Below are 14,917 nucleotides of genomic sequence, written 5' to 3' on the forward strand. Positions count from 1 at the left end.
TATGCTTTTAAATTTTAACTTATCAAAGCATAGTTATGAGCTAATTTACAGATGAACAGACACCTACTTTACATGAATTAGATAAATAACTTGTCAAAATCATATTTGCAGGTTAACGCCTGCCAGGGTTTGCCACTCAAATTAGATTTTGTACCACAGCAATTTCTGTGTTGACTAATTGAAGGAGGTGCTTATGTCATTGTTAATGATGCTGTGTGGTAAAGAAGCTATGGAATAAAAATCACTATAGCAATACCTGCAAAACCAGTGTCTAACAATGCTGGTCATGGAGAGCTTCATACACACAGAAGGACAGTTTTCAGTCAGCCAAGTCAAGACTATTGTTGTGTTGCCTATGTAGAGTTCCTGCCCTTGTTCTGGCGACCTTTGCCTTCAATGGCCAAACCTTACCTGCAAGGTGTTGCCGGCACTGATAATGCAGCAGTTCTGTATTTGGTTCCACACTTAGCGAAAGAGCAGCATAGTTTCGACACAAGGTGATGATGGTCAGTCAAGAGTATGTCCAGTAAGATTTAGTAAAATTGAATTATTCAACCTCCTTTTCTTTAAGCTATTGATTTGAAGCAATGCATGAGATCCATTATCATTCTTTGAAGCACCATACTAAAGGTTTTTAGTGTTTAAACCTTTTTGCGTACAATTTGCTTGTACATTAGTTGTTTCCATTTTATAAAGCATGCCATAAGATTTTAGGTTGATCTACTGTCCAGTCAGCCATTGTTGTCAGATTATGCCAGTGCAGTTCAATCACTGCTCCTACTTAGTTCTGTCATTGTTCTACATATTTATTCATAATAGCGTGTACAGCATGATGACCTTTAATGCTAAATTAAGGTTTAGTATATGTAGCGTTTATTAATAGACTCCTTTATAATAATTGAGGGCATATGTAATTGTGATATTGCCATTGCCAGGAGACACTAAATAATTGGAAACTCATACTGGGATCTTGGATCTTGACTGTCCTGCCATTTTTTGCAAAATGGTTGCTGCTCACAGATACTTCGTCAAAAAGTCAAAGTGACAACATTTTCATTGTGGTTAATTACCCACTTCAAGTGCGTTTCAATTCCCTGCAAGTTGATTTTCATTTTGTGCAGCCTGTAAGCAACAAAAGCACTTTAATAACCTGTGGTATAAACAGTAATTATATGTGAACTATAACTAATTTGTAGTTAATTGGCTAAAATATGGAAGACTACTATTTTGGCCCTTTTTTATGATAAATTACACATCCTTGAGTTGAAAAACATGTATATGTGTTAACGGTTATAGTCAGCATTTGATCCATCCCTATTGTCAGAAAGGTTCAGGGTTGCCAGTGGCAAACTGCTCTCCTCAGCTATTCAGCTATGGGAACAACAACTGCCTGAGCTATTTGTAGTTCTGCATTCCCTTGACTGACTGATTATGTGCAGGAATGCATCCTAAAATGATCCAGTCTTTTAATAATGGAATGCTCTTACCTTTCATTCACCCATTGAATTTTACAGCCTCCTGCTTTCCTTTGATCTTATTTCTTACAGGCTACAGTCCCAGTTAGTTTGTCCCACTTACAAAGGACTCTGTGGCCCCTGTCCAGTGAAGATGGTCGAGGTGAACTGGGTTGATGTTTAGTAAGATGGTTATTTGCTGGGGTGAGGTCAGAAATCTTGGGCAGCGCAGGCAGAACAGCAGAGCCTTGCTTGAGAATCCAGAGCCCGGTCAGTGGAAACTCGTGAGTGCTCTCCACTGTCGGAATAACTCAATTATATTTTGACATGAAAGCATTTGTGACAGTGATTCTCGCTCACTGGGACCTCATAAGGAAATGGAATGCCCTTGTTTTGCCACCCCTGGGTTCAGTGTCATTGCCGTTTATCCAGTGGAGTTGTTAGATATGCAGTCTTTCTAGGTAAGTGGGATTTCCTGTCAGTAGATGTTATGTACTGCAGCAGGGCACAAAAGGAGTTTGGGCCAAGTGCTTAGTTAAAACAACTTCAGTTACTCTCTTGGTGGTGGATTTACCTCATTGATAAATCCCAAAGCAGAGGGATATATATTCCCTTTAGCTTACTGCCTGTACCTGAAAGTTATATGGTATTTCATGCTTTGAATGGCATCACTGGATTGTATGATCACACATTTGTGTTTATACAGGCAACAGCCCACGATGGAACTGCCTTTTATTTGCATGGCAAACTGAATGGCTGTCTGCGCAATTGCTCACATGTGGAAAGCATATTGTCTCGAAGAGGTGGCAGAAAAGGAAGTGAGAAGCAGGGCTCGATTCAGGCCAGTCCACATGCCTTGTGCTGGCATGCAGAAAGGGATGATGTGGCTGAGTCTCCCATGGAAATTTTAACTCAGACTTTAATGTCTGGAAAAGAACTTGTGTGTGTGTGTGTGTGGATTTCTCGCCACTAAAGCTTAAAGAAATAATTGCCATATGTAATGTCAACCACTGGCTTCTTCATTTTGTCTAACTATACATTTTTTAAAAGAGAATTACCACATTTCATTAATAGGGTGATGACTTGGGTTTTCATATTATTATTTAGTAATCCCAGGCATGTGTCACCCTCTGGCTGAAGCAGCATCAGCAGAAATAGGATAACATGGAGTCCTGCAAGCTCTGGTTGGTTTTCCCACTGATTTGCCACAAAATTAAACCTGTGCAGTTAAATTTCAATGCATGGTTTTGGATTAATATTGGCATATGCTCTTGCCTTGTTGATTGAGAGCTATCCCTACAGCGGATGAGGATGTCTCAGAAGCGGAAGGCTACACACATTCAGACATTCAGAAATTAGACCTTTTTAATCATTGATGCCTTGTTCCTTTTGCTTGCCTGAAAAGCAGACAGACTCCTGAGATCTTGGATATTTCAGAGCCTCTGGAAGAGCAGTTGGCGTGCTATCTAGGAACAGTTTCAACTCTGGAAATTACTCTGAATTACTTGCTAAGAAAGAGCTTTGTCGGTTATCCTGGACCATCAGCCTCATATTTGTTAGCGTAGCCTGGAGCTGATTTTGGGCTGAGCCATGTTTGGTGCTACTGGCTGCTCCATCTGGTCCGGTGGTCTGATAGCTAAAGACAGATAGTGACAGATGATGTTTGGTTACTAACCCTCAACCTTGATGGTTACAAACCAGTCAGCAGAGGTTACATATGTTTTATCTTTATATATTGAACTTGATTAACCCTGCCCTGTGTGTGTGTGTGTGTGTGTGTGTGTGTGTGTGTGTGTGTGTCCGCACGTGTGTGTAGTGTTTTTAAAAAAAAATACACGTGTGTTAAGAAACAGAGGCTGCTTGGTACTGCAGATAAAAATATGGTAATAAATTAATGGTTTTTATATGATTTTCACATCAGTGTCAGGTCTAAAATATGCTGCAGTAAGCCTACAATTTCTTTAGAGTTTCCGGAAAATATACTGTATCACTGTATATTGATATCGGCAGAGACGCAGATTCAAACCTGGAACAGTTGTTGCTCACACACCCAGCACTATGCACTCACACTGCTTCAAAGTGCTAATATAATATTGCACAGTTTGTTTCTTAAATCCACTTTGTTCTCAGCAATTCAGTTCTTGGTTCATCATCTTCTTCACTCCCTAAACCTTGCTCTTTTGTCACACTGGTGTTTCAGTAGAAGACTCTTAGGCATGGCCGATTTGTCGTTGTTTTTTCCTTCATTTGTTCTTCTATTGGACTAGCCAGGCCCACATGCGCCAGCCCTCCACTCCCTCCTCCTTTCCGTCATAGTGTAAAGCATGATTGAAAATAAAGCTCACTATGTGACTCTGTACTTGGGATGAATTTTTTCCCTCCCTTCCTTCACTTTTTGTTGAGAACTTGTTTGGCCACATACCTAAAATAGCTCTCTGACGTGTACAGTCCCGTTAAGGAATGTTACTGTGGCTGTCCGGAGTTCTCTGCGGCAGGAAGTTATGCAAACGTGCATTGCTGAGCACAGAGCCTTGTGATTAGGGTCCTGAAGGACTCAGTTCTTCAGCCTTTTTTCCAGTGCAGGCTAGATGGATACTGTATGGCCAACAAGGCCCCCTTTCTCTCCCACCCTATGGCCTGTCTTGTGTAAATTCTCCTTCCTGAAAGTTTTCTTTAAAGCTGAGCAGATGATAGCTCTCAGTGCAGCCATGTGTGCTGAATACAACCTACCCTCTCATTAATTTCCCACATTATGTCCCTGTGGATGTCTATGTTGCTTTTGTTCTTCCCACCAGCCATTCTTCACCTCCCATTTTTCCTTTCCCCCTCCCATTCTGCCTTTTCCCTGCTTCCACCCATCCCGCAGGGAGCTTGATTGTTTTATGTCTCATAGAAGGGGGGTATGGCCCTGACCTCCACTGCTGAGCAGAAGCAGCAGAGTTACTTAAGAGGATTCCTCGCCTTGTCTGAGCTGCTGATTCACCATGTGTCATCATTGTTTTGCTCAGAGGTGCAAAAAAATATATGTCACTCTTTAACATAAGATCATTATACAGGAATGTCAAGATTCTTGCATTAAGCGAGTTCAGAGATGATGTATGTCAGCAAGTGATATTACGTTTATTTTATAGTTTATAAACAGATTGGCTCTGACTTTTCTAAGAAAGATCATATAGGGTAGTTGACCAGTGACAAAGTGTCAGAAGATACTCAGTTTCAACATCTGGCTAACACCCGCTAGAGGTATAACATTATGTCATGTTGAAGTGCTTTGTGTGACTGTCTTCTTTCAGGCATTCTGGATTATGGAAGATTAGATTAAATCCCGCCAGTAGCACTTATGCTCCTGTCTAGCCTGAGACAATCAAGCTAGTACTGTTTGTTTTGAGCTCTTTCAAGTATTCCAATATTGTAGCTGTCACATCATAATTTGAAATGGGTATTTATGCACGGTCCTTTTCAATTTTATTTATTGACACCATCATTCTTTACCCTGTTACAGCTAACAGGAACAATGCTTTTCAAATTATCATAATAGGGCTTCTTACTAGGGTCCGAAGCTGTTGAGGTGGGAGCAAATCAAAATGCATCTCCACAAACCTCGTGAAAATGGTCACTCCGATTATTGGAATGGGGTGGGAGTAGGGCTGTGCAATAAAACAATAATGATAATTATTGCAATATAATTTTCCTCAATAACAATATAACAAATGTTCAGTATATCGTCAATAAATGTTTGATTAATTTGTATGAATCACGAATGAATTAACACTTCTATTATCTTCTATTAAGATTTATTTTGTTGAGGGAAAAAGGATTTATCAGAATTGTTTTGAATGTTCTACCTCGGATTTGTTAAGTGATCCACTGTTTGGATCTGTAATTAACTATCTGGTTTCTTCAACTTTCACTAAGGAGCGAAAATCAGCCTTTAAACTTAGGACCATCAGTAGCATAACTGACATAAATAAAACCAGACAAGTTTCCTTAGTTCTTTTGGCATTTGGCTTTGTTACAGTAGCTAATGCTGCATCCTCTTATTGAAAGACCCATAACTTTGAGCTATTCAAACAAAGCAGAAATGCTTTGTAAAGATTTTTGGCAAGGGGTTAATAACAATGATGTTCTGAGGTACCATTTATTAAACAACTTTCCTTTGAGTTCCTTCAGTGGATCTGTTATCAATCACTTGATTAAACTGTGACTGTTTACAGTAGCACTGAAATCCGGATATTTGTAATAGGCTAAAACCCTCCTAGACATTATTAATGTAATCCATGCTGGAGTCCCACTGCTAGCTTTATGCAGAAGTCTGTTCAGAGCTGTTCTACAGAGACAGACAGCTTGATGAGACACTGTGTTTGCTTTTTACTTGTTGTCTGTGATGTTTCTGGAGTAGTAGACACTGTAGCTTTGTCTGTCTGCTTAATAACCCTTCTCCTCTCTCCTCAGGATGGCTTGGACGCACTGGTGTATGACCTTGACTTTCCTGCCCTGAGGAAAAACAAGAGCATTGACAACTTTTTGAATAGATGTAAGTAGCTCACATCATGCATTTCACTTATGTCCTCCTTTAACGTTGATTTGTCCATGTCTTTCACTTGAACCACTGGTGTTTGCAGACCCTGTTACAAATGGGTATAAGCCTGGGCTCGGAAAAGAAAGGTGTTTTTGGGTCACCGCCTCCTATGTAGGCTTGGACACAATAGGTGTCTGCTGCTGAGTGTCCCCAACAAAGGGGCTTTCATAAATGGCTGGTGACCCACATGATGCCCATCGTGTTGGCTTCTCGTTTTTACAGTGCCCTCAGACCAGGGAACATCCATAGCTATGTTTAGAGAAAATAAAAAATTCCAATCCAAGGCTGATTGTGAGGCTAAATATATCTTTCCTTCAAGTTAGGTTGGGTAACATTTGAAACAATAGTAAGAGGCAGATAGACTTTGAAACTGAAAAAATCGCAACCCCTCCCTTCTGGCCTCCCACCAAAGCCACTCCCCCAAAACAAAATTTCATGCCCAATGAGTGCACGGGCAGGTAGGTAGACTATGCAGCTAGGTCAGTCAATCATTTCATTTGTTTAATCCAGTCCTGCAACAGCCACAGATACTGGATTGATTTCATTCTTGTGTCTGAGCATTTGATTGATTGCTGTCGGGATGTAAAGAGAGTTTCAACAAATATAAAATACATTGCCTTCCCTAGCTTTAACAGATCTAGTATATTCCTGTTCTTGGCATTTTATCAGAAATATTGCATATTATTGAGTATTTAACAGAGCTTGTTCTCCTAAAGCCATAAATGTCTGAGGCAGAGTTATATCTTGGGGATGAACGTCTTTAATTTCCTGAATTACATATTGACAAATGCATAATTTAACTAAACCTATAGCTAAACTAAATAACATAAACTGTTATGTAGCCTTAACTTTTTATTTTTCTTGGCTTGTGAATTCTACACAATCTATAGAGCTCTGTATTCATGTGCAGTGTTCATCAGGTAGTGACGGCATCCATATGGAAACGCTTGCTGCTCTGTTTGCACTGTCTGCTTAACACTGTGGATTGTTGCCTGTAACCTCCTCTCAATAGGTCCGCAACAGAAGTAAATGTAATTGCTCCATAATTGTATATCGCCTTTCTAGTCTTTGCGACCACTCTAAGCGCTTTTACACTACATTGCATTCACCATTCACACACATTCATACACTGAGCCTAAGCGCTCACACAGAAACTAACATTCATACACATTCATTTACTGGTGGAACAGCCACCAGGGGGAATTTGGGGTTCAGTGTCTTGCTCAAGGACACTTCAACATGCAGCCTGTAGCCGGGGATTGAACCAACACTCTTCCAATTAACGGGCGCTAAATTAGCGAGGGGAAGCGTGCCCTTCATAACACAAGGCTGGGGAGGAAATACAAAAGGCTTAACAGCTTATTTTTGTCCATGTAGTGAATTCTCTTGCAGTCTTTAGGGCTTGTAAAAATTTTTCTATTAGTTTGAAGAAAACTAAAACTCAGTTTTTCATATTTGATAACAACTCCAGCTACTGTAAACCCCAAGGCTAAAACTGCCATTAGACATCTCCTCAATTACTCCTGGTACAGTACTTCTGTGTATAGCAGCCAAGTGTTGGAAATGCATTGATAGATATGGACTAATGGACTAGCTGTCTTGTGAGCCACTGTTCCTCAGTAGCATGCTTTGCCTGAAGGGCTCTTAACTCTGAATTCTCTTCTCCATGCATTGTGCTTTGCACCCCGATCACCCCAGCTGGTTGCTCTACTGTATGTATGCTGAAACCCACTGGAAATAATCCCCCACCCCCCTCCAACACAGTGTATCTCTATAACAGCAACATAAAATCCTATTTGTACCTTGTCTAAACATGGTTTATATCTCTTGTTAGTCCTCTGGGATTTTTCAAGTAGGGATCATGATCTCGGGAACCGATACTCTTGAGTGGAAATGACTCACTCTTAAATGATCTTATTCTAATAACTCGGGCCTTTGCATTCTATTTTTAGAAAAATTGAACTTGGGTCCCCCCACACCCTCCTTTTCTGAAGCGTTCCCGTGCCAGTTGTGACCCATGTGATTTTAATATTATTCCCCTAGTTCAGCTATGACCAAATTTGGTTTAACAGTGAATACTCCCCTGAGGGAACTAGTATTGTTACATCAGGGAGAGGCCAATTCTCAGACTTTGCCTAAACGGCATCTCACAGCTGTGCAGAAGCGCTGTCAGCTTTCTCTACTCTTTTTGCCAACAGGCTGGAGAGTCAACCTGTGATATATGTAGACATTATGTGTCCCCTAAATGATGTATATAATGAGATAGTAGAACCGGGATAGCAGTGAGCTCATCTTCCGAATAGCAAACAATAGTTCTCAGTATAACTTCTGTTTTGTGTTAACATCTTCGCTTGTTTTTGTTTTTTTTCCAGACAAGGAAACCATTAGTAAAATCCGTGATCTACGCATGAAAGCGGTAGACTATGAGGTGGTTAAAGTTATTGGAAGGGGGGCATTTGGAGAGGTGCAACTGGTAAGAATGTCTATGTGTTTCTTGTGTTGTGAAAGACACTTGTCTGTAAGTCCCCCCCCCCCCAAAAGCTGCAGTGCTACAACTGACTTAGGCCTAACTGGATTGTCACCTCTTTGCCTTTTCCAGGTAAGACACAAAGCCACAAGCAAGGTATACGCCATGAAGCTGCTGAGCAAGTTTGAGATGATCAAGAGGTCGGACTCTGCTTTCTTTTGGGAGGAGAGGGACATTATGGCCTTTGCCAACAGCTCATGGGTGGTGCAGGTATGATGTGATAGAAAGAAAAGCCTACAAAACCTTACTTAACCTAATGATATTATTAAATGCAGACCACACGCACATAAACACAGCCTTATGTGTGAGTCTCAAATGAATTAGTAAGAGATTAGTTACTTATTTTTCTTTTTTAGTAATTGTTGCAATTATTTATTATTATTTATTATTTCTTCTATTTTCTATCCTGCAGCTCTTTTTTGCATTCCAAGATGACCGCTACCTCTACATGGTGATGGAATACATGCCCGGTGGCGACTTGGTAAACTTGATGAGCAACTATGACGTCCCAGAGAAGTGGGCCCGCTTTTACACAGCTGAGGTGGTGCTGGCTCTGGATGGAATCCACGCCATGGGCTTCATTCACAGGTAACAATAAAAAGTCTACTTCTCCCTCCTCCTTTTGGTTTGTTTGTTGGTTTGTTTTTCAAATTGGCTGCAGTCAAACACATTGATTTATTTGTAATGGTAAACGCTGTTTCTTACCTCTGCGAGTCGTTAAGGTTTTATACTCTGTTTGGAAGTGCTGTTGAAACCTCACCCAGAGGAGTAAAGTCATTTATTTTTTTTATGGTTCTTGACAACTGTGAGGTATGCAGTAGGATCTAGAAGATGTGGGGGTAACCTATGATCTAATTAGGGCTTTGTAATAAGCAGGCACTTAAGTAGTAGAAGTACTGTTTTTAGCAGAAATGCTAGTTACTTTCTTTTGGCTCCATTTACTTGAACACCAAACAAACCACACTTTATGTCATATCATCTTTCTTCCCCAGAATAAAGTCTAGCTTCACGCTCTGTATCACAACCCAGTAATAGGTTTTTAAATGAGTTGTAGTTGCTGTCATTGTTGTCTCATTTCTGTTGTGTTCTGTTGTAGTAATATCTCAGAGTTGTAGGGTAATTAATCTCTCTGCACTGGACCTGTGCCACATTTAGATGAGATATAACTTTTATACACAACAGCCCTGAAATAGTTTTTTCCTTTTTATAAAATGGTTATAAATGTATTATTATTGTATATTATATTACTCTGCACACTAAGCTCTGTGCACAGCAATGGTGGAAAATCCACAGTGTGACAGTGGTATTAAATTGTTCTCCACTGTTTTCCCATTAGCTAGCTGGAAGTTGCAGTGAACGGAAATTTCAAGAAAACATAAATTCTGCTCTCTCAGCTCCCAGCCTCCTTCATACCTCATTGCATCTGACCTATCGCTGTGGTACCAGACAGTTCTGAATTAGAGAGCTATTTTTCCAAGTTCCTACATCAAGCAGCTCTAACCTTAACAGTTCACATACGCAAGTGCAAACTGCTTCACTTTTCTTGTTATATGCTTTAGTTTGATGTACTGTTTGTGTGTCGCATATGTGTTTTGATATCACTTTATTTTTGCCTTCTCAGGGACGTGAAGCCTGATAACATGTTGCTAGACAAAGCAGGCCACTTAAAACTGGCAGACTTTGGGACCTGCATGAAAATGAATAAGGTATCATATCCAGTTTTTCTTTAGGAAAGTCTATGAAAAACACTCTAGACTTTTGACAGAAAATTCTAGACTTTTGACAGAAAATTCTTTTGACAGATAAGTTATAAGTATTGAAAGTGAGATGATTTTCCAAATGTCTTTCCTCTTCAGGATGGTATGGTACGATGCGACACAGCGGTGGGAACTCCAGATTACATTTCGCCTGAGGTACTGAAATCCCAAGGAGGAGATGGCTATTATGGCAGAGAGTGTGACTGGTGGTCAGTGGGAGTATTCCTGTACGAAATGCTAGTTGGTGAGTTTTTGGCAAAGGGTTTGCTTAAAATGCTTATAAGTAAAATGACATTTACCTGGATCATTTTTATTATTTCAAAGTATAAATTTAAAAAAAAATGTTTTTATTGTTCTTACAGTGAACATATCAGTAACCCATGGCTTTTGTTTGTCTTGCGTTGTGCACAGGTGACACTCCTTTCTACGCGGACTCCCTGGTGGGGACCTACAGCAAAATTATGAACCACAAGAACGCCCTGACCTTCCCTGACGACAGTGAAATCTCCAATGACGCCAAGAATCTCATCTGTGCTTTCCTAACTGACAGGTTAGATAGTGTCAGACTAAGCTCTGGATTTTGAAGAGGGTTCCTATCCTTGATAAAACCCTTTCCCAGTTGAGTCATTGGTTGTTTTCCAGCTTAGAGGACTCTCAAGTAGAAAGAATCTTGATTGAATTTTCCAACATAATAACACAGAAGATGTGCCTCACTGCTTTGAGATATTTTAAGAATCTGCATCCAAATGTTGAAATGATCATTGATCAAACCAAGCATGTCCTCCCTGGCCCCCACAGGGAAGTTCGACTTGGCCGTAATGGTGTAGATGAGATCAAGAGGCACCCTTTCTTCAAGAATGACCAGTGGACATGGGAGAATATCAGAGAGAGTAAGACAATTTCCTCCGTTGACTGTTCACTGTTATTGCAGTTGAGTAGCCAGCGATCGTGTTTTCCATTTGACCTACTACAGACAGTTGCAGGAAATTCTTGCAGACGAGCCATTCATTCAGTATCCTTTCCAAGGCTAAACGTGATTCCTGCTCAGAGTAATAATTGGCAGCACAGCGTTTTTGAGGCAGGGAAGCAGTCCATCGCCAATGTTAATGCACCGGGATTGACACTGGAGCGGAGAGAGAGATTAGAGATGTAGGCCTAAATCCAGGAGCTATAGAAAGTTCTTTAGTGGCTTTATATTGAATACTTTAGTAGGCTGAGGTCAGCACTTTGGTGTTTGCCACCCCTGTCGTTCCACTGATTGACAAGCTCTGCTAGCTGGCTGGTTTTGCCTTGTTTTAAAGAGGGTTTGAAAAGAGATTTGTGATCCAGAAAAACTTTGTCTAGAGGAAACAGAAACATGTGTTTCTGCCTCTTATGTGGAAGGTAATCCACCACAGAATACAGTTCTGACAGAAAAAAGAAAATATTACAATATTTATTATGTATAAGAATAGAATGATCTGAAAACTCAGATTCAGATCTGAATTTACATTATAGGCCTATTTTGCTGTGTTTACTTATCAGTATCAGAGAACATTATGAACATAGATGGTTAGTCTCTATACTCAATGACTTGCCTTTCATTTCGGGAGTGTGTTTTGAAACCTGTGTTTTAAATTCTGCTTGCATCATGGACTGTGCCTTCAACACTTAGTAACTCATTATAGGTAATGATTATTTGTTACATATATTTATCTTGTATCATCATGAGTCTTACACCTTTTTGTGCTCTGTGTAGCGGCTGCCCCAGTAGTGCCTGAACTGAGCAGCGACATTGATACTAGTAACTTTGATGACATCGAGGAGGATCGGGGGGAGGAGGAGACCTTCCCCATACCAAAGGCCTTTGTGGGCAACCAGCTGCCCTTCGTAGGCTTCACTTACTACAGCAATCAGCAGTAAGTCTGCAGGACCGGGCTCCATACCGTGTTCATAATCAACGTGCAGAATTGTTGGTTTGAATCCTCGTAACGCTAAATTGTCTACATTATTGCACATATCTGCAAATGTAGGACTTTTGCAGTGATGTATCTATGACGTGATGCACTGTTTAAAGTTTCACGTCTTAAAATGACTTGTGACAATAGCAATCCATAGAGCGCATGGTAGAATTCTATTTGTGATAATAGACTTATTTCTTCTGTGAAGAAATGGTGATAGTTGTTAGTTTTCACTTTGAGCAGAGGTTGTAATGGAAGTGTTGCGATTATATATCAATAATAAAAACACGTGTCCCGTTTGCAGCCTTTTGCGCAGGTCCACCAGCACCACGAAGGCCAGTGACAAACGTAGCAGCTCCACAAAAGAAGACAAGAGTCATGTGAGTAGACGGCTGCATTTTTTTAAAAGAAGAAAGTCTTGTAGAATATCTGCCATCTGTTCCATCTCCTCTCATGACGTACTTCTTCTGTGTATATGGAGATCTAAGATTGTTCATTGTATGTTTCTGTTTAGCTGGAGAACCTGCAAAAAAGGATCTACCAGCTGGAGGAGCAGCTCCACAGTGAGATGCAGCTGAAGGATGAGTTGGAGCAGAAATGCAGGTACGGAACAGGATGTTTATGCATACAATAAAAGGTTGCTAAGCTGCTTATGCAGTCAAAGCACAGACATGATGCAAATTCTTTGGTGTCATCGACAGGCCGCGAAACAGACACCAGCATTACAGAGGGAGTTTTAGTGAGAATCTGTACATATTTACTTCTAAAAAATGTAAATGTTTTCTTTCCAGTTAAATTGTGATATTTCTAAATGCAAACCGGCCCATAGTTAATATGACAGACACAGTGCCACTGCCCACTGGCTACATGTGCGTTCTTGATTGTTTATAAGTTTATCAGACTTTTGTACACAGTAATGTACATGGGATTTTTATTTAACTGGTTATTATCAGAGGCAATGAAGTAAAGTATTTTTTTTCGAATTCTGTTCCCAGGACATCAAACACCAAGATTGAAAAGATCATGAAAGAACTGGATGAAGAGGTTATATGCTGACACTTCTGTTCTTATGGACAAATTAGAAATTCATGATGTTTGCTGCTTTGCAATTATGATTTAATTTAAATATTTGCAATGGTATAATTGCAATTACTGTATACCAATAAAAAGAATCCTAATCTGCATCTACAGCTTTTGTTTAGGTAATACATTCAAAAAGTGATAAATTCAAATGATGGAGTTGAATCAATGACTGTTTAAAATGTAGATGAAGGATTGGTTTCTTCCTGCCGCATCACAGCTACTCTGTTGTTCCTTGCCACAGGTGAACCTGAGGAGGAGCGCAGAGACCAGCATGTCTGTGCTGGAGAAGGACAAGATCATGCTGCAGCACAGATTCACAGAGTACCAAAGAAAAGCTGACCAGGAGGCAGAGAAGAGGCGCAATTTGGAGAACGAGGGTAAAGATAATGAGGGTCTGCTAGCGTATGATTCAGATACGTTGCAATTGTAGTATAATTACAGAGTGAAGCAGGGAGTCAGTATTTGAATATAGGTTTGATGCATGTTAATGCTCTCATCCTCTCAGTGTCATTTGATCTGGTTAAGACATATGCCCCAATTGGATTACCTTGTATCCTGCTGTGACCATCATCATGCTCACTGCTAAATACAGACCTGGTTAACTGTTAAACCATGCACGTCTCTCTTGACTTTTCCCGTTGAAGCTGTTAGAATTGAGGATATTCTGTGCATGTATTGAAAACATGATTTTAATTAGGAAATTGTGGATGGCATTTCATTTGGGGTTGAAATCAAGCCCACAGGAAGTGCGCAGGGCTTTGAAGCCAATTTCACATAGTGGACAAACAGTGGAATTACAACTTCCTGGTTGATCGCATCATGCTTCATGGGCCATTGAGCAGCTTTCATAGGAATGAACGGAGCCTGGCCTCCAATGCTGTGTCTATCCCCTTTATCCAGCCATGATTGAAATAAGAACTCAGATTGAAGCCCTCTCTAATTTAGTTCCCTTCTCTTTTTTTTTTTCTTCTAGTGTCAACTTTAAAAGAGCAGCTTGAAGATATGAGGAAGATCAGCCAGAACTCTCAGGCCTCAAATGACAAGATTGTCCAGCTACAAAAGCAGGTATACAGTGTACACACACACACACACACACACACACACACACAATCTGGACAAGTGGAGGACAATGCGTTAAACGTTATTTTCCCTTCTGGTCCCCTCTGTTTTGATTGACAGCTGGAAGAGGCCAATGACCTCCTGCGAGCCGAGTCGGACACCGCGGCAAGACTGAGGAAGAGCCACACAGAGATGGCCAAGTCAGTGAGCCAGTTGGAGAGCTTGAACCGTGAGCTGCAAGAGAGAAGCCGCGCAGCAGACGGGGAGAAGGCCCAGCTGGAAAAGGAACTCCTGCTCCTTCAGAGCACCCTGGACTCAGAGAGGAGGAACTACAGCCAGGACTCCGAGGAGATCAGGGAGCTCGGAGGTGACCCGCTGACACACAAATGATGACACTGACAAATGCAAATCCAACAGCAAAATCCCTAACACCATGACCAAATCACAGTTTACAGTGTTAATATTTTTTTTATCTGGTTTGTAATGCATCAGTGAAGAATTTGCTTTAGAGGGAAGAA

The 14,917-nt window shown here is 40.6% G+C and overlaps 1 protein-coding gene across 2 annotated transcripts in view; it reads left to right on the forward strand.

Annotated features, from left to right (window-relative positions):
• rock1 (Rho-associated, coiled-coil containing protein kinase 1) overlaps positions 1 to 14,917 on the forward strand; it is a 29,515-nt gene that overhangs the window by 3,395 nt on the left and 11,203 nt on the right. For both annotated transcript variants that reach the window (XM_038717782.1, XM_038717783.1), the window contains exons 2-16: positions 5,907 to 5,988; positions 8,406 to 8,506; positions 8,633 to 8,770; positions 8,973 to 9,148; positions 10,182 to 10,266; positions 10,417 to 10,561; positions 10,729 to 10,867; positions 11,116 to 11,207; positions 12,056 to 12,215; positions 12,562 to 12,637; positions 12,772 to 12,860; positions 13,253 to 13,301; positions 13,582 to 13,717; positions 14,314 to 14,405; positions 14,520 to 14,766. In XM_038717782.1, the coding sequence (XP_038573710.1) occupies positions 5,907 to 5,988; positions 8,406 to 8,506; positions 8,633 to 8,770; positions 8,973 to 9,148; positions 10,182 to 10,266; positions 10,417 to 10,561; positions 10,729 to 10,867; positions 11,116 to 11,207; positions 12,056 to 12,215; positions 12,562 to 12,637; positions 12,772 to 12,860; positions 13,253 to 13,301; positions 13,582 to 13,717; positions 14,314 to 14,405; positions 14,520 to 14,766 (1,807 nt within the window). The remainder of the gene's footprint in view (positions 1 to 5,906; positions 5,989 to 8,405; positions 8,507 to 8,632; positions 8,771 to 8,972; positions 9,149 to 10,181; positions 10,267 to 10,416; positions 10,562 to 10,728; positions 10,868 to 11,115; positions 11,208 to 12,055; positions 12,216 to 12,561; positions 12,638 to 12,771; positions 12,861 to 13,252; positions 13,302 to 13,581; positions 13,718 to 14,313; positions 14,406 to 14,519; positions 14,767 to 14,917) is intronic.

Source organism: Micropterus salmoides, unplaced genomic scaffold, assembly GCF_014851395.1.
Source record: "Micropterus salmoides isolate LMB-PRFRI ecotype aquatic unplaced genomic scaffold, ASM1485139v1 Ms_hic_scaffold_14, whole genome shotgun sequence".
NCBI classification, from domain to species: Eukaryota; Metazoa; Chordata; class Actinopteri; order Centrarchiformes; family Centrarchidae; genus Micropterus; species Micropterus salmoides.